This window comes from Mirounga angustirostris, unplaced genomic scaffold (assembly GCF_029215605.1).
Source record: "Mirounga angustirostris isolate CCGP_5_RB_7025 unplaced genomic scaffold, mMirAng1.0.hap1 SCAF_3, whole genome shotgun sequence".
In the NCBI taxonomy this organism is placed as follows: Eukaryota; Metazoa; Chordata; class Mammalia; order Carnivora; family Phocidae; genus Mirounga; species Mirounga angustirostris.
Window position 1 is genome coordinate 161,448,185 of NW_026991711.1, and position 20,409 is coordinate 161,468,593.

At 34.5% G+C, this 20,409-nt stretch overlaps 1 protein-coding gene across 14 annotated transcripts in view; it reads right to left on the reverse strand.

The window, feature by feature from the left end:
• HYCC2 (hyccin PI4KA lipid kinase complex subunit 2) overlaps nucleotides 1–20,409 on the reverse strand; it is a 78,305-nt gene continuing 57,896 nt past the window's right edge. For 12 of the 14 annotated variants that reach the window (XM_045868241.3, XM_064586892.1, XM_045868242.3 and 9 more), the window contains 5 exons: nucleotides 19,510–19,626; nucleotides 15,948–16,035; nucleotides 12,942–13,101; nucleotides 12,057–12,224; nucleotides 1–7,779 (listed from right to left, as the gene is read on the reverse strand). In XM_045868241.3, the coding sequence (XP_045724197.1) occupies nucleotides 7,181–7,779; nucleotides 12,057–12,224; nucleotides 12,942–13,101; nucleotides 15,948–16,035; nucleotides 19,510–19,626 (1,132 nt within the window). In that variant the 3' untranslated portion in view covers nucleotides 1–7,180. The remainder of the gene's footprint in view (nucleotides 7,780–12,056; nucleotides 12,225–12,941; nucleotides 13,102–15,947; nucleotides 16,036–19,509; nucleotides 19,627–20,409) is intronic. The other 2 variants (XM_064586896.1, XM_064586897.1) reach the window with 2 other exon arrangements.

Here is a 20,409-nt window from a genome sequence, read left to right on the forward strand (position 1 = left end):
TCAAAAGCCAAATAAAGCTGTATTTTTATACTGTACAAAAGAAAATTTACATTCTTAATGTAACTAGATACATCTAGGGGAAAATTACACATCTCTCAAGAAACACAATATTTAACATCTTAGATATGTTTCTGCATTGCAGACTGATAATGAATTTTATACATCTTTACTTACAATAAATTAAAATAGTTTTTCATCCCTGGCAGATATTTACAAGGTCAACAGTGACTACGTTTCACATTTCAACAATCAACAGCATTAACCAATTCAGTAAGACAGTTAAGATAATGGCTTACATGCACCAATAAATATGATCTTAAATGTGCGTTTTTTTTCTTCAGCTCTGAAAAAATCAAAGTTTTCACTAGTCCTAGGTTGAAAGGACATTAGTCAATAGGAATCATATTTTCTTCAGGCCTGTCCTATTTAAATTTTCACCAGCACGATTCTCTGAATACTTGGGAAATTTATACCAAGCTACAGGATGATGGTCTAAAAAAAAGAGCTGATCTATACATTCCATATCCTTTTATGAAGCAAACATGTGAAAGTGGGCTATCTCCTGTTTACTTGTGACAGAGATCAGACTATATATTGCTATAACAAAAACCCTTCAGAAATTGTAACTAAGAAGAGCCAAATTATTATGAGAAAAATAGTGGGAAAATAATCTTTGCACCAAAGAAAAGATTTCTCTTAACCAGTTACAATGAATATAAAGTCAGCATAATTTTTAGAATGAGAATCAAAAAGATTCACTGTAAAGTAGTTGAACTTATTACAAATATTTATTCATTTTTTAATAGATTTTAAGTAATCTCTACACCCAACATGGGGTTCGAACTTACAACATACAAAAGTCGCATGCTCTAAGGACCGAGCCAGCCAGGCACCCCACAAATATTTTTAAACAACACATGGAGCATTGAGCTTATCTCTCAATTCAGTCTGGATGATAAAACTTAAAAAAAAAAAAAAATCCAAAACCTACATTAGTAATTGTTAGCCAATCTTCTCTTTCCAAGATAGCTGATCAATACATTCATTACCTTTTAACTACCACCTGATATGAAAAAAAATACACAAAACCTGTTTGCAACATTAGTTAATATACATTTTGTGTTTTCCCAAAGAAATCATTACTTAAAGTAAATCCATTATATTTTATTGGTCTATACATTTAAAAAATGAGTATTTTAGCTGTTTTCTGCAAAGAAAAAAAATACCCAGAGTAATCATGTACATAAATTATATTAAAACATACCATTTTAGCCAGTATCATACTTACTGGAAATAACTGCAATTACTTAAAAGGTGCATTTCCATAACTCCCCCCTCAATTTTATTCTTTAAAAATCCATGATATCATACAATATACCAATTTTAGGAGTTTCCCCTCTTTTTTATTCAATACTGACGAGTAGAATCCTTAATTTGAGTTAAGGAGACATGAAAATGTGCCATAAGGAATATTTGGCCTTCTTAACTGGTACTTTTGTTGGAGGTGTAAAATGTTGACATAAGAAAACCTCAAATGGAATCTTGTAGGAACTGTATACCTATGTTGCAGATCAAAGAATCTTATAGTATTTATTTCCCCCAGGGCTAGGAAGCAATCCTTTATGGTAAAGGGACCTCATTCCTTTGCAGTTAGGTACTTTAAAAATTCTATTTGGTTGAGACATTTTCTTTGGTAAATTTTATAATCAACAAAGTTGTAAAGAATTTCCTCTGATACAATTAACACTGAGCTGTTGACACTCAAATACAGCAAACCAGTTTGATATCAATTCTGTAGTTGGGGATGGATTGTCCAATTAAATTCATTTCTCTTTGAAAATAAAAGAATTTCCTTATTGAACCTACCTCCAGATACACAATTATAAAAAAAAACTCATATATACTGTAAGCTACACTTAATTCTATTTTTTTTTTGTAAAATCTTTAAGTCTAATAGCATAATAGCAGACATATGAATGTGCCTTAAATTGTAAACATTTTCTCAAGATCCAAAGTAAAACATAGAACCTACATTTCTGTACTATGCTGCCAGTTATTTCACATCATTCCCAGCTTTCTGCTAACTTCTGTTTGCTCTTGTGTATATTTCTCATGTGACTAGTGGTTAAGAAATACTGAAGCGAATGAAGTTTCCAAAAGTCTGTAGTTGTGTGTACAGGCTTAGAAGCAATGTGCCTATACGGGTAGGGGAAGGTTGGGTGATGAGGACTCCTTTAATTCTAATGGCAGGATCACCATACAAATTTCTGGCACCGCCAAAAATCTAATATAGTTTAAGTGCACATTGGTTGACATTATGAATATTACTATCCTATGTCTATTCAGTGCCAATATGATATACCCATTAGGTACACAATGCAGGTAATACTAAAATCTATGCCTTATAGTATCAACATGACCACCCTGGAAATGGAAAATTGTACCAATCTGGGGACTCATGATTTTATTAGCACTGTTAACAATTTTACACTGCATTCCATCTTATAATCTGGCAAATATTCTAATTTTTGAGAGTTTAACTTACCAATTTCTAGTAGGTTTTCAAATAACTTGTTTCTAGAAAGCACTTTAAAAAAATTAAAGTATTACAAATAAGTGTCTCAACCAACTTAGTGGTTTGAAACATGACAATAATCATTCAACTTCAAAGATAAAAAGTTTCATATTCAGACTTTAAGACAGCCATAGTATAGAAAAGTTGCTCTAAAATTCTTAGATTTTCTGACCACTGGTATGACCTATTAAACATTTTTAACCTGAAAAACAAATACGTAACTGAAATACTGATTAAAACAAAAACTTACTTTGTAATCCAATATCAGAAATGGAGAGCTCCTCCTTGCCAGTGTTTATATAAATAGTATACTACTCCCTAACAACAGATACTAATTTTTTAAATTTACAAATGAACATGCAGAGAATTAAATGAGACAACTGATTGTCAACTAAAGTACTCAAAAATGGACCCATACAAACCTCACAAAGTGAGGTAGCAGAAACACCCCACTTCATTAAAATACTCACAAAAATAGTGCAAAAAAAAAATCTGAAAGAAGTTATTCTCAGTATTCCAGTGTCTAATAAATAGTTACAATTAATTTAAAGCTACTAAGTGGAATTTGAGAATATACATTGGAAATATTGAGCTTATATAGCTGAGACTACCGCATTTAAGACATTTTATACGGTATATACACTTTAAATGACATAATGGTCACCATTCCATTATGGAATCATAAGCTTCACACTATAAACCGTTATCAACCACATAAGGAAATATTGCTTGTTCTCTATCTATTCTAAAGCACAAGTAAGGTTCAATTTTTTTCAACATTAGAAATCAATGGAATAAAATTTATTTAATCTTTACTTTGCAAATACTCCATTGTGCAACACAATTAACTTGCTACCTAGGTGACTGTGAAAGCTGGCGGATTCAATTACTTTAAAATAGCTAGAAACACTGATCAAAGCCATTTCTTTGGGTTTATTTTTGCATTTAAATAAATCCCCAGAAATATAATCAACTACAAAATGGCAGCATACAACTGTTATGTGGCAGAAAATAGTAAGGCATAAATTAGAATAAGAAAAATGTATCTATCCTTACATCTGTGGTATAGATACCTACATTTCCAACACTTCCCCATCTATGTTTATTACTCTACATTTTTTCTGGATTAAGTACTTTTCTTAATGTGCTGTATTCACCAACTACTAGACCAGAACTGTAAAGAAACTGCAGAAATGGAGAGTGTTACGTACCACATTTACCATAGTATGAGTACAGGGAGGCAGTGGGGTGTTAATATGCATTTGACGGGAGACAGGAGTTATATTCTGGCTCTGCTTCTTAGTTATGTGACTTCGATCATGTCACAACCTTTTAAGCCTCAGTTTCCTGAGGATAGATATTTGGGGAGGGGGCACTGGGTGACTAGCTAGATTATTTATAGGGTCTCATCTAGCACAAAAATTCCGACTCTATAATAAACAGGCACAGAAGAGTAACTGGGAGAATAAGAGTGGTGGCAGGGGTCAGGATTTTAAATTACACACTTCTCCCTCCAGGTTCTCAAAATATTTTTATATTTAAAAATCTTACTTCTAAGTTAGCTTTTCACACTTTACATTTTAGGTTGATTTCTAGTAACATAATTTAAAATTAATATAATAGAGAAGAGTTACCAAAAGCTTCAGATATTTCTTTGTATTTCTTAATCCAACCTGGCATCAATCCAATTGATTTATTATAGAAAACAAGTATTTTCTCTGTAATGAGCTTTTCCATAGAGGGAAAGACCTTTTCTTATGAAAGGTAATAAGTATAAAACAACAGATTGTTAAAGAATAAAGTATGAATATTGCTGGTATATATTTGTAACAGCTGTTGTATATCTGAAAACTATTTTGAATTAAATGACAATATGCAAATAAATATAAAAAAATCTCTTAGAAAATTTGACTTATGGTTTATTAAACTAAATTTTAATTATATCTTGCACAGGAAATCTGTTCTAAGACCCTGAATGCACAGTTTGAGCTAAATGAAATGTTTCTTCATTAAGGCCAAATCACATAACCTAAAAGAACAAAATGTCACAGGGTTATGAAACATTAATGGGTATGTATACATACAGAATATGTATGTATATACACACAGATAAATGAAATCCTCTAAGTTGAAAGTTTTCCAAAACCAACGTTTCAAGTTTAAGATTTTTAACAAAACAAAAGGGACATTTATTATATTTATTACAGCTTTTGCTGTAATTTGGTATTATTTGTTTTGGGGGGTTTTGTGTATGTGTGTGCTTTAACTAAATCATGCTAGATTTAGATGCCAATAAACACACAACTTGTTGAATTCAAAACAACCTGCCAGCCTCCTAAATGAACCAGGCATTTCTGCCATAAAGTGAATGACCTCCAGCAATGGCCAAGATTTTATCCCTTGGTAAGAACAATGCTCTCTTCTTTTCCTACCTGAAACTTTGCTTTCCTTGGTATGTAATAGATATCTAGACCTCATTTATTTTGGCTGCTTTCAAACTCATTTATCTGACATCCCTTAAATTAAAAGGGATATCTAACATATGTCTTTATGATATATACATATACACCACACACACACACACACACACACACACCTCAATACGTTTCTATTTATAAACTTTTACTTTTATCCCAGACTTTGGCAATGTTGTAGTAGTAGTACTAGTTGTACTAGTTCAGGTTCTAGTTTTCCATTTTCTATGAGCTGAAAAGTGTTACAGACCACCAAATTCAAACAAGCATCTCATTGTTCTTATAAAGATTCTAAAGAAAATCCCCTCCAAAACAAAACAAATGCTCTTACAATAAAATAGGAGGAGGTTTTCAGATGTGGAAAAAAACAAGAGGCATTTTTCTGGTTACTTTATCAAAATCTATTGTGATTTTAATTATCATGATAGAGATAATATTTTAAACTTTGTTAATTAGGAGAATACTTGCTTTCTATAAATTCAGTATATTTTTCTTTCACAATAATAAAATAAAAATGTCTAAATGTACAAAGTACTAATATCTCTGATGTATTTTGTGGAAGGATAACGCATAGCAGTTCAAGTCACAATACATGATTTTCAAAAACTAGTATATTTTCTTTTTTTTCAATCAAGCATTAGAGCCTGAGACCCAAAAGAACTTATACTGAAATCTTACCCAACCAAATCAGAACTAAAAAAATTTTTTTTACTAATAATGCATTTTTGTAGCCTCTTAGCAGTTACCAAATGCTACTCACATACATTCAACATCTAGCTTACTGGCATGATTGCAAAGTTTTATAAAAATGAGAGACTTTTGCAGATATATGATTAGAAGGTACACAAATTGCATTACATTAAACACAAAGGCAGTGTGGTCCTTGTAGGAGAACTCAAGTCAGTACCCCCGGTAGAAATGTTCTATAAAAATGTGTCACGTTGAAGCATCAGTGTTTTCAGCCAATTATCTGTCCCTGATGTATTTCCTTGGAGTATATGATCTATCAGGACTTCAGGTTTCTTAATCCAAAATATCTGACTGAATTTAGGTACATCTAGAAAGCAGCTGAAAGGGTTTCTCCAATAGTCTAGCATCACAGAAAGTGGGTTGAGAAATCCCTCTCTTTACCTGAAGACGTACTTGTTCTACTTCAGTCATCATCAGCTCACAAAGGAAAAGAAAAAAACCTATCAAAACTTCCCCTCACACACACAGTCCCACACAAGCTAAACAAAAACCACCCCCTCCCCCCCCACAAAACCCCAGCACCAAAGTGTCAATCATTCCTGGGAAATAGAACATGCCCCTTGGATTCTCTGATTTGTTAGTTGTTCAAACTTTAAGGACAGAAATGACCTATGTCCTTGTGGGGAGGAGGGAAGACATGTTAATAATGACTGTAGAGCCATCAAGAAAGTGCATTATCAATTACACAAACAACTTTGAGCCCTGCCCTCCAAAGGAGGGGGCCAGAACTTGATTTAAATGCCTCAGTAACTGAACATTTGTGTCCTCGAAATAAAAGAGATGGGGGGAAAAAGAACCACGCACATTTTAATGGAAAAGTGCAGCAGTCTACCACCTTCCCCCATGCTTCTCAAGAAAATGATTGCACAGACTCAGAGAAGTCCAAAGTCATAGCAGAATCTCTGAGGCACTCCTGGTTAAAAGAGAAAAAAATATGATCCAGTAATCTCCATAGTTCTATAGATTATGAGAACAAACCCGTTTTTTTTTTTTTTAAACAAAAACCAAAGAATCATTTCATAGGGATCATATACACCATTTCCTCTAACATATATCCTCAGTCTCACAGTGTTGAAATGGGACCGATCAGCCTACGATGGATTGCACATCACCCAAGGAGAAAGGAAGGCATGGAAAATGCATACATTTTATACTGCTTCACAAACACATTTACAAGGAATAAGGTGAAGAGAAGATATAGGAAGGAGGAAAAAGAAAACCTTATTGCTGTTTCCATACAAAATACAGTATGAAGATACCTAAACTAAATCAAATCTGATTACGATGACCAATATTTTCACAATGTGGGATGAAGTGTCTTCTTATACAATGAAATGTTCAGTTTAAAGGGTAAGCAGAAAGATGAGAGAGGATGTCAGAACTACACCTGGGATATTAGCTGCATATTGAAACTTGGGGATCGAGACTGCTTGGTTAAGGGAGCTCCTGGGCTGAGGAGCTCTTTACCTTCTCCAGCTTGACCTAGCCGGTCTTCCTGTAGACTGATAGTTGAGTAACGATTAACATTGTTAGTTGCTAAATTAGTAACTCCCTCAGTGCCAACCCCAATGCTGGTACTTGCTTGACTGCCATTTACATAGTCAAATGATTTGCTTGAGGAAGCACTGGCTGTCCGGATTAGACTTATACTATTGGTTTTTGGCACCACCTGGCCAGCAGGCAGGCTCAGGTGTTTCTTCATCGGTGTCAGCTCAATTGAATCTACACTAAGATCAGTTGGTTGCTGTACATACTGCCTGCGAATGACTGAATCTCGAGGGCTCTCACTGGATTTGATGACAGAGGCTGTTTCTTTATCCTTAGCTGAACGCCCAGTTGCTACTTTCCTTAAGCTTCCCCTCTGAGCAGAGGAGGATGGTTTGGTCCCAATTGGCTGACTGCTGAGGGAAGCCCCTGATGAAAATCCTTCATCTGCATCATTTAGGTTTACCGACTCTTCTCCATTTACACCCTCAGCACCTAAAAAACAAATCAGACAGACTCAGCAATAGCTAAATTAAAAAAGAAGGAACTGTGAATAAAAACTCAACTGACCTTCTCTCTTGGGTAATGTTTGCTGCAGTTTGGCAATGGCCCTGTTGTCAACGCTTCCCCTAAATAATTTAGGGGAAGAAAGCTTAATCTACACAGAATTCTAATATGTTATTCACCGTGTTTGTTCAGCTTTCATTAGTCCAGCTTTTGTAAGACTATCCACAAACAAACTTAGTATCTCAATTATTTAGGCATATAAAACAACTTTAGGTGAAATACATTTCATTACAAATCTTTATAATATACCCTTGTCTATTTGAGGTGATAATATTTGTTTAAAAAAAAAATCAAAAATTTTTCCTCATATCTTCCTTAGCCCACCATAAAACAGACTGTACAAAAGAGACTCCCTTCTGGTTGCAGTCACCCAGAATAATGCCAAACTCATTATCCCTACAAGCCAAACCCTTTTTAAGGGCAGTACAATTTTACATTTACTCAACAGCTAAGTGCCTCTACATGGCTTTAAAATGTTTAACACGGAATTACTATATTTTCTAACTCAAAAAACTGTACATCGTTTCCAGTAATTTCATACTTATATTTTGTCTTATGGGGATATCTACTCACTGGTTTCCATATTTTCTTGACCAATTAATGTGAAGAAAATATTTGATTATCAGAAAGTAACTAGTAGGGATAATTAAGTAGGGTTTTTACTCTCTATATTATGTAGCTGTAATACTTTAGATTTTTCGTCTTGAGATGTATTATTGTCATAATCACAAAATACTATGATGTCCCATTACGTTTTATGCAGAAACTGCAGTTAATGAGATAATCCTTATCTTAGGATTTTTGTTAGAAGGGGAGAAGCTTATCTAATATATTCAATTTGGGTTTTCCAAAAAGCCTAATTCTCTTACTGAAAGTATGATCAACACTCTCTTGGAAAGTAATACATTTGCTTCTTTTGAAAGGGATAGCAGTTTGCTACATTATTATGTATGTTTGCCAGACTGCAAGAAAGTTTAATCTGAATCTACATACAGATATCAATATTACAGTTAAGGTAAAATATTAGGAAAGAATTCTAAACAAATACTACTTTGAGATACAGGTTATCTAAGTAAAATATACATAAAATATTTAAACACAAAATATTTAACATAGTATTTGGAAAAATTAAAAATATTTTCTTAGATATATTTTCTTATACGGATTAGCTATTTCCTTGCTTCAAAAGAAGAATGAAATAGGCTATCTTTAAAGCAAAACGCATGTTATTATATCCAGCAGTTTAAAAATCTTCAACCATCATGCAAAGCCATATGAAAATGCAGCTGACACCACTTCTCTCAACCCCTTCTTCAAAATAGTATATAATGTAACTCAAAATGAAACTTTAAATTATATTCATATGGTATCATCTTAGCAATTTACTTACAGTTACTATAAAGAACTCCAAAATGTCCAAGAAAAGATATTTACTGGTTCACAATTGGTATCAGTAATAGAAAACTGGAGTGAATAGAAATGTATCATCAGATATAGATCTATATATACTGAGGAAAGGAGACTGAGAGACTTAGTGCTAGTGTCTAAATCTTGCCTCATGCAGGTCTGATGCCCAAGCAGTATGGCCATAAAAGAGATGATAACATAAAAGCCACCATGCAAGAGAATCTGCTGATAATTTTATACACTAAGAAATGCTGTTTCAATACAGTGGGACACTGACCATACTTTAATCACAGGCAATGTCCTCAGTTTAGCAATAATTTTAAATCCAACTTTAAAAGTCACAAATAAAACGTTACTTGACCATCAGGATAAGGGTAGGTGATGCGCTTATATTCTCCCTTCAATTTCAACATAAAACAAATATAATTTTAACTGTAAACTGATTTAAAACCATCATACTAGAAAATTCTTTTAAAAGGCCACATATTAATGTCAATACAAAAGCTCCAGCCAACTTTAGAATTACTAAAACTTTTCATAGGTTTTAGTAATTTCCTTCCTTCTATTTAAAAATCCTCAAGGAATCAACTTTTTTCTTTTCTAATTTTCTCCCTGGGTGATACTACTTCTCATGATCTATAGGGAAGATAACCAAAAAGGATCTTTAATGAACTTACTTTGATTCTTTCTTTTTAAAGATTTATTTATTTGAGAGAGAGAGTGCGAGTGGAGGGAGAGGCAGAAGGAGAGGGAGACAAGCAGACCCCCCACTAAATGGGGAGCCTGATACAGGACTTGTGCCCAGGACCTTGAGATCATGACCTGAGCCAAAATCAGGAGCCAGGTGTTCAACCAACTGAGCCACCACACACCCCTTTAATGAACTTTTCTATTCAGTCTGCCTTTCCTTATAAATTTAGCTCCTACTAATATTGATTTAATGATACGATTAATCCAGATTAAAAGTCAAAGTAATTTTTGAGAAATTTCAAACACACTGATGGAACTTATTCCTCTTTCCTTGTGGTGATACCCCACCCTCACAAACTGAAATTTTTACCAGTGATAAGAGATATTAAAATGTGGTATTTTAATATTAGATATTTTATTTTTTATTTTTTTTAAGGATTTTATTTTTAAGTGATCTCTACACCCAATGTGGGGCTTGAACTTACAACCCTGAGATCAAGAGTTGCATGCTCTACCAACTGAGCCAGCCAGGCACCCCTTAACAGGATAAAGAACTACTATTTTGGTTCCTTTTTCAAAGTATATGACTTTTGATGAACTGGAAGAAATGTTTCAACCTAATCCCACACTCTAGAATTTTATCAAGTCTTAATTATCATAACACAGTATTACATTTAGCACAAATAATCCAACATTCTAACAATGGTGGTAGATATATCAAGTGGCTCGTTTAGTCATCAGGAATGTTGAGAAACAGGCTGTTATTCAATTTAGGCCAACTCTGGGTTTGACATCTATTCATATACTTATGTTTTATGCCTTTTAACTATCTCAGGGATAACATAAAGAGACAATGAAAAGCGAAGGCTACATCATTCACAGGATCTCTGTAAAACAGCACCAACTCCTTTGGGTCCCTAGATCATGCACATGCAACACTGATAAATGAAGTTAAGGTCAATGTGGACAAATGGGCAGAAGGCAGATTTAGATTCTTACTGAGCATGCTCAAATTTCTAATGCACCAAAGAGCAAGAGACTTCCTTAAGGTGGAAGGTAACTGCTTCATACATGTTTTTAAGTAAAATATATAACCTATTTTAAAACTATTTGCTATATTTTATTAATTAGTGTAAAGGTTCCACAGTAACAATACATTAAAAAATGAAAAACAGGCTACAGTTCCCTCTTTCACAAAGTCAACTCCTATGGGCATCACATGTAAAACAGCAAATAAACAGTTTTCTACTGGAGAGAAGTGTTCTTTTACAGATGGTGGTGGTGGTGGTGGTGGTGGTGGTGGTGGTGGTGGTGGTGATTTGGGGGGTAAAAAAATTCTCATTTTGAGATATCTACATTGTAGAAACAAGGATCTACTAGGATACCTGAATTCTAATACATTTCAACTCTGTTTGAGAGCTACAGAAGACAATGATTATTTACAATAAATGGTAAAATATAGTGTGGACCAGTACAGCATATTTATAGAGGAAAGAGGCTAGAAGTTCACTAGTTAGACCCAAGTAACTTGACCCACAGATTATAAAAAGTGATAAATACTGGTTTACTCTGTCAAAGAGGTAAGAAATTCTTGTTAACTGACCAACCTGGAATTAGAGATAAACCGGCCAGCTCCACTTTAATCATATTTCTCAAAGATAATGTATTTATGTTTTAAAACTTTCTTCACATATTTTTAAGAAATAAATTATTATATAAATGAAATCAATTTATATTGACTAAAAGGCTCATGTCCATTGGTTGCATTTTTCCTTTCCTAATATTAGAATAAACATGCTCAGTAATGAAAAAATCCCAAGCATTTGCAGACCTTTTGGAGATAGGCCTCTGCCTTGTTAGTAGCCATGCCAAGCTGTTCTTTGATTACACAGAATGCAGACTCTAGGCCAGCACAAATGGTAACTAAAGATTATACCTGACCTGGCGCTAGGCATATGGGGAGGTGTGCTTTGCAAGGAGGAGCTAATACACCCTGGGATAGTGGAAACACACACTAGAATGAAAAGATGTTCTGCTTGGGGATAGAGAGCCAGGATCCTTCTCCAGCAACTGCCTCACTGACTTCTGCCTCCTCATCTCTGTCCTACCCTCTGTTGTGGCTGCTGCTGAGTTGGGCTCCGGTGAGCCGTGCTCAGGGGTCCTGCGCACCAGCACCTCCCCCTCTTGAACACGTTTGATCCCTAGGTCAGTGGAGCCGTGTTGGATCGGGGAGCCAGGAATACTCGAGTCAGCCTCGTTTGAGAAGTCAAAGCCATCTGGGATTCAACATATAAAATTTTAGTGCTTTTGTGCTGCTCTATTCTTTTCTGAGCATTTTGACCCAGGCAGATAAGAGAATGTATATATGGATATGATAAAAACACAAAGACTATTTATATAGTTACATGTGTGTGCACAGCATGCACACACATAAGGCGGCAGATGAACAATGTGAGGTTTGCAAATGAATAGCACAGGAAAATAGGGATCATTAAAGTGGCAATTAATAAATCTTAGGCAAGACAGCTTGACTATTCAAGTACCATATGCCTATGAAATACTGCTGGATTCAGCACCTCCAAAAAAAGGAAAAGCAAAGATAAAAATCGAAAATACAACCATCAACTTTTCTATGGATAGCTTGTATTTCACCATTGGTTTGGTCAGTTATATAATTTTTTCCCACAGTGCTCATACATGCACCTTTTTTCCCATCCTATTCTTACCACTAGTTCAAAAAAAGACAAAAATTAACTTGATCTTATTTTTTGCTTTAACATTCATACAGCAGTCTAAATAACATCTTCTACTTTATAAAAAAATATTTTTTATCAAAATAAATTCAGGCATTTAAACACATTTCTAGTGCTATATTTAAAAACTAAATAATTTTAATTATATAGAGTACAAAATATCATGTGTTAACCTAGTCTATAGAAACAGTGATAAATTTGCTAGAATCCATGAATGGGCTATAGGAATTTTACACTCACCTTCTCTCCTCCATCTATGACGACGGATTGAAGCTGTTGTAATCGCTGTCCGAGAAATCCTCGGCACTGTTGGAGTGACTTCCACTTTAAGTACTTTCTGGCCTTCTTGTGAAGAATCAGGAGCATCAAATGGTAATGAGTTTTTCATGGCACTGGCAACCTAAAATGATAATATAAAGTCTACACATATTTACACCAAATATATAATTTATGCTTATTTTACACTTCACATTTCCATAATTTTTTGAATATGTATATGAAGTGGTACTATAAAACATGAAAGTACACAATGTGTCAAAAAAGTTTGTACCTCCACTGTTCTGGGTTTTTTTTTTTTTTTTTTATGGGGAGGGCAGAGGGGGAGGGAGAGAGAGAATATTAAGCAGGCTCCATGCCCAGCGTGTGAGCCTGACACAGGGCTCAATCTTACAACCCTGATGCTCTGAGCCAAAATCAAGAATTGGACACCTAACCAACTGAGCCACCCAGGCACCCCTGTTCTGTATTCCTTTAGGCAGGCTTCTGAAATGAGAATTTACTTTTAAAATGTGAGTCGCATAGCCCACAGATTCCTTAAAGTTGTTCACTTTCAAAGAGAAATGGCATTCCAAAGAAAGAAAAATTGTCTAACATTTGAACCCTGTTAAAGAAAATTTAGAAGTTTCTGATTCTTCAGATGAAAAATAACATGCAAAATTTCATTTCTCATAAAAAAAAAAATTAGCCTTCTTTCCACTCCTTTGTTTTCATAAGGAGAAATTTTCCCTAAACATGTCTGGCATTTTGTCCCACCACTTTCTGTTCCCTCCACAAAAAGAGGAAAATATCTGGCTGGAGAGTAATTATCATCAACTGGTGCATGTTTCTTAATTGGGTAGTGCTAATCTAGCAAAGATCCTGAGCTGGAGAATTGTCTTTCTCACTTTTTCTCCACTTGGAAAGGATGAGTAAAATGCAGCAACCTGGATAAGTGTGCCAGCTCTGCCAACTCAAATTTCTCCAGGGGGCTGTACCAACATCTAGACCAAGGGGCAGGGAGGTAAGTCTTTCAATTTAGCTTTTATCAGGAATAAAGATGATGCCTGTTTCTCTACCTGCCAACTGTTTTATCTGTTTACCACCTGGCTCTAGATTTTAATAAAGAAAAGGAGTGTTGTTTGTTGGATCCCTCAAAGACCCCACACAACAAAGGATTGCTCTAGGCTAGAGATTCTCTTTACCTATATTATCTTGGAAATGCCATCTCTACTTAATTTGTAAGACTGTTACAAGAGGAAAAGTATGAATTTAAAGAGTCTCACAAGTACACAGTATTATTATGATGATGTAATTATTTTATCTTGTTATCCATTTGTTTTAATATAACCCTTAGAGTAAAATTAGTCATGCTGACATGAGGGGAAAAAATGGAAATTCAAACAGCAAAGAATTACTGTAAATGCTACCTCAATAAACTTATAGTTAGCTTAAAATATAAAAAATAATACAAAGAAAATGACTTTAAAACTTGTACTCTTGGGGTGCCTGGGTGACACAGTCAGTTGAATGCCCAACTCTTGGTTTTAGCTCAGGTTGCAATTTCAGGGTCATGAGATCGAGCCCTACATTGCACTCTGCACTCAGCACGGAGTCTGCTGAGAATCTATCTCCCTCTCCCGCTGACCCTCCCACTTGTGCTATCTCTTTCTCTGTAAAATAAGTGAATAAATCTTTAAAAAAAAAACTGTAAGCTAATATAATTGCAATTAAAATCTACAATATGAACTACATATCTGTCAAATAAATTTGATTAAAAAATTATACTCTTAAAGTGTTACAAGCAAAAAAACATAAATGTTCTTTTTTTTTTTTTCTTGACAGAGAAAGAGAGATCACAAGTAGGCAGACAAGCAGGCAGAGGGAAAGGGAGAAGCAGGCTCCCTGCTAAGCATGGAGCCCGATGCGGGGCTCGATCCCAGGACCATGGGATCATGACCTGAGCCGAAGGCAGATGCTCAACTGCCACCCAGGCGCCCCCCAAAAACAAAAATATTCTTAAAATACCATTGTAACACTACAAAAAGCTTAGAAGACATAAAAATTGCAAAGAAAAACCATCCAGTTGAACCACCTAGATAACCATTAGCATTTGTATGTTGCTTTAGTCTTGTCCAGATTAAAAAATAGTTGTACACCTCTTGACCACTTAACATAAGCTAGCATTTTTCTTTAGTATAAATTTTTGAATATATAATTTCATCAAGTCAACATAAACTTAATCATTCTCTGTGAAACACCTTTTGTTTTGATTCCTCTACAATTAGAAATAACACTAATGTTGTGCTTATAATACGTTAAAAAAATTCAAAATAGTTTTCTGGGATGTGTTGCTAGACATGGATGGTGGGTTAAAGAAAACAAACACACATTACTGAACTGCTTCTGCAAAAGGATGTTCAGAGTTGTGTTATACTGCTACTGATAATGGAAAGATTTTTTAGAAATACATTTATTTTTTAGAAATATATTTATTTTGTGGAAGAGTATGAAATCTTTTTATATAGAACAAAATATTAATTGGCTTTCTTGTCATACCTGTTGAGAATCTTTTTCTCAGTTTGTGCAATACATACTAATTTTGTTTTTAAAAAAACAGAGGTTTAGAATTTAGATGCTCATATGGTCAAAAAAAGGAGCCCAACCTTTTTTTAGTGACTTGTCCCATCACTTAAGCTTAGAAAATCCTTCCATCTCTAGAAATTTGAGTAAACGTTTCTAACCTTTTCCTCTTTCTTTTCTTAAAGGATTTCAAAACATTTAATTATTTAATTTATCTGAACTTTATTTTGATATGTGGTAGTAGAGGATCTAAATCAATTGTTTTCTCTCCAACAGTTAACCAACTGTTATGGAATAAACCTTTCTCCCTCAATGATTTAGTTTGCCTCATATATTATATACTGAGTATTTTTACTCACTAGTGCCCCTTTCAGGCACAGGTATGTTTAATAAAGAATAATAACTTACCAATAGTGGTTGAGAAAAGAGTTCTAGCTGAGCTCTATAAATGATGTCATCAAGGACTTCTTGGCCAAGGTCCCACTGCCCATTATACCTGTGGAGAGGCAGACTGTTAATTATCTTTAGCAAATATTTCTGATCTTTAACAATAACATTTTTATTGTTCCAAGTCCTACTATTTTGGTTCTAAAACAAGATTTTCACATTTATTTTTGCATCATTTCATTTCTAAACTATCCCACTTTTGGGTACAAGAACAAAATGAAGAGGGGCACCTGGGTGGCTCTGTCAGTTAAATGTCTGACTCTTGATCTCAGCTCAGGTCTTGATCTCAGGGTCATGAGTTCAAGCCCCATGTTGGGCTCCACACTGAGTGTGGAGCATACTTATGAAGATTTCAAATACTAATGTTTAAAATAGTTTACAGATGTCTCTTCACAAATTAGTTTTTATCATGTGTTGATATTTACAATAATCTATTTAAATGCATTCATGAAAACTTGAGTTATGGGCTATGTAGAGAGACAGTTTTCCAGAAAGAAAGCCTGACCAACTTTCAGGCTCCAATTTATTGACTAGTTATATTTTGGCTACTTTAAAAAGTACCAAAAGGACTATGAACAGTTATACACCAACAGACTGGACAACATAGAAGAAGGATAAATTCCTAGAAACATACAACCTACCAGGACTGAATCACGAAGAACTAGAAAATCTGAATAGACCAATTACTGGTAAGGAAATTGAAGCACTAATCAAAAATCTGCCAACAAACAGAAGTCCAGAAGACTAGAAGGCTTCACAGGTGAATTCTACCAAACATTTAAAGAAGAATTAGTACCAATCCTTCTCAAACTCTTCCAAACAACAGAAGAGGAGGAAATACTTCCATATTCATTTTACAAGGCCAGCATTATCCTGATACCAAAACCAGACAAGAACACTACAAGAAATAAAATTACAGGCCAAAATCCCTGATGAACATAGATGCAAAAATCCTCAACAAAATATTAGCAAACCAGATTCAACAATAAAAGGATTATATACCATGATCAAGTGGGATTTATCCTTGGGTTCAAGTATGGTTCAAAATCTGCAATTCAATCAACATGATATACCATATTAACAAAATGAAGGATAAAAAGCATATGATCATCTCAATAGATGCAAAAAAAAGTTTTTCTGACAAAATTCAACATCTTGTTCATGATAAAAACTCAACGAAGTGGATATAGAGGGGATATACCTTGACATAATAAAGGCCATATATGACAAGCCCACAGCTAACATCATACTCAACGGTGAAAAGCTGAAAGCTTCTCTAAGATCAGGAACGAGACAAGGATGCCTACTCTCCTACTTTGAAAAATTCAACGTAGTACTAGAAATTCTAGCCAGAGCAATTAGGCAAAAAAAAAAAAAGGCACCCAAAATCAGAACAGAAAGAGTAAAACTGTCTCTATTTGCAGATAACATGATATTTATAGAAAACCCTAACAATGTCACTAAAAAACTGTTAGAACCAATAAATACAGTAAAGTTGCAGGATAGAAAAATCAATATACAAAAATCTGTTGCATTTTTATACACTAATAATGAACTATCAGAAAGAGAAATTGAGAAAAAATTTCCATTCACAATTGCATTAAAATAATATCTAGGAATAAATTTAAACAGGATGAAAGATCATATACTGTACACCTGAAGTTTTCATAAAGACACTAATGAAAGAAACAGAAAAACACAAATAAATGGAAAGATACTCTGTACTCATGGATTGGAAGAATTAATATTGTTAAAATGTCCATACTACCCAAAGCAATATACAGATTCACTGTAATCCCCATCAAAATTCCAATGGTATTTTTCACAGAAATAGAAATAATCCTAAAATTTGTATGGAACCACATAAGACCCTGAATAGGGAAAATAATCTTGAGGAAAAAGAACACAGCTGGAGGCATCACACTTCCTGATTTCAAACTATATTACAAAGCTATAGTAATCAAAACAGTACAGTACTAGCATATAAAACACACATAGATCAGATGGAACAGAGAAAGCCAAGAAATAAACCCACACATACATGGTCAATGAATTTACAACAAAGGAGCCAAGATTATACAACCGGGAAAGGAGAGTCTCTTCAATAAATGGTGTTGGGAAAACTGAACAGCTACACACAAAAGAATGAAACTGGACCCCTATCTTGCATCATACACAAAAATCAACCTAACATGGATTAAAAACCTAAATGTGAGACCTGAAACCTTAAAACTCTTAGAAGAAACACAGGAAGTAATTTCTCAGACAGCAGCCTTAGTAACATTTTTTTTAGGTATGTCTCCTGAGGCAAGGGAAACAAAAGAAAAAATAAACTACTGGGACTACACCAAAATAAAAAGCTTTTGTATAGCAAAGGAAACGACCAACAAAACGAAAAGGCAATCTACTAATGGGAGAAGGCATTTGCAATGATATATCCAATAATGGGTTAATATCCAAAATATATAAAGAACTTCTACAACTTAACATTAAAAAAATAATCTGATTAAAAAAGTGGGCAGAGGACCTGAATAGACATTTTCCAAAGAACACGTACAGATGGCCACAAGTACATGAAAAGGTACTTGACATCATTAATCATCAGGGAAATGCAAAGCAAAACCACAATGAGATATCATCTCATACCTGTAAGAATGGCTTTTATCAAAAAGACAAGAAATAAGTGTTGCCGAAGATGTGGAGAGAGGAAATCCTGTACATACACTATTGGTGAAAATGTAAATTGGTACAGGGAGTATGGCAAACAGTATGGAGGTCCCTCAAAAAATTAAAAATAAAACTACCATAGAATCTAGCAATTCCACTTCTGGTATATATCCAAAGGAAACAAAATCACTAACTCAAAAAGATCTGCACTCCATTCATTGCAACATTATTTACAATAACCAAGACATGGAAACAATCTAAGTGTTCATTGACAGATGAATGGGTAAAGAACCCAAATTCACAGATACAGAAAACAGACTGGTGGCTGCCAGAGGTGGGGGGTGGGGTGGTATAAAGAATGAAAGTGGTGAAAAGGTACAAACTTCTGGTTGTAAGATAAATAAGTCTGGGGAGGTATGGTGACTAGAGTTAACCATACTGTATTGTATATTTGAAAGTTGCTAAGACTTTTAGCAACTAGATTTTAAAAAGTTTGCATCACAAGAAAAAAATTCGTAACTGTATGTAGTGATGGATGTTAACTAAACTTATCATGGTTATCGTTTCACAATATAAACTATATCTAATCATTATGTTGTACACCCAAAATTAACACAATCTTATATGTCAATTATATCTCAATTTCAAAAACTCTTTAATCATTATTATACTGCTCTCAAATAACAAGTGTATATTCATTAAAAAAATACAAAAAAAATTCATATTAGAAAAAGAAGATAATGGGTGCACCATGGAACAAAAGAGTCAGTGTTGTGCACCTGATAAGGAAAAAAGGGAAATATTAAGTTTCCAAACGTTCTAAGAATTCACTCAGTTTCACAGTCTATCTACTTACATGGCATAATAAACCCCTGTGAGAAGTTGCACCATGAATTCGGGATCCAATACTATCCGACCACAGAGTTCTTTCCAGTGTTTTTCATGTTGCCGTGGAAACCCACTCACACAAACCCTAGGAAAATACGGCATTTGCCATGTGTGACTTCATGATTCATTAAACATTTTTCCTTTCATAAATTCACTTATTCAGTTATTCATTCCTTATATTTATTAAGTACCTGCTTATATGCCAGTCACTGTCCTGGGCCTAGGCATACAGTTATGAACAGGCAAAAAGATAAAAATAAAATCTATGCCCTCACAAAGCATACACTCTAGAGAACTATATCAATAAAAGCAGTAACTTTTTTTTTTTTTTTAAAGATTTTATTTATTTATTTGACAGAGAGAGACACAGCCAGAGAAGGAACACAAGCATGGGGAGTGGGAGAGGGAAAAGCAGGCTTCCCGCCGAGCGGGGAGCCCGACGCGGGGCTCGATCCCAGGACTCCGGGATCATGACCCGAGCCGAAGGCAGACGCTTAACGACTGAGCCACCCCGCCGCCCCGCAATAACTTTTCTCAAATAGCTATGTCTGTCATCTTCCTCCCTCTTTAGAAAAAAATTGTATAACTTTTATACATCCCAAATTTTATCAGGATGAATTAGTGGGAGATACAGAAATCTCAAAACAAATAAAAGGACATTTCAAAATACCTGATGTCTATGAGGCCTTTTTTTTTTAAGATTTTATTTTTAAGTAATCTCTATACCCAACATAGGGCTTGAACTCACAACCCCAAGATCAAGAGTTGCATGCTCTACCGACTAAGCCAGCCAGGCGCCACTTTGAGGCCATTTTTAAATTAAAGTGCCACAATAATTCTCTGTCTTCATCTCATTAAGAGATGCTTC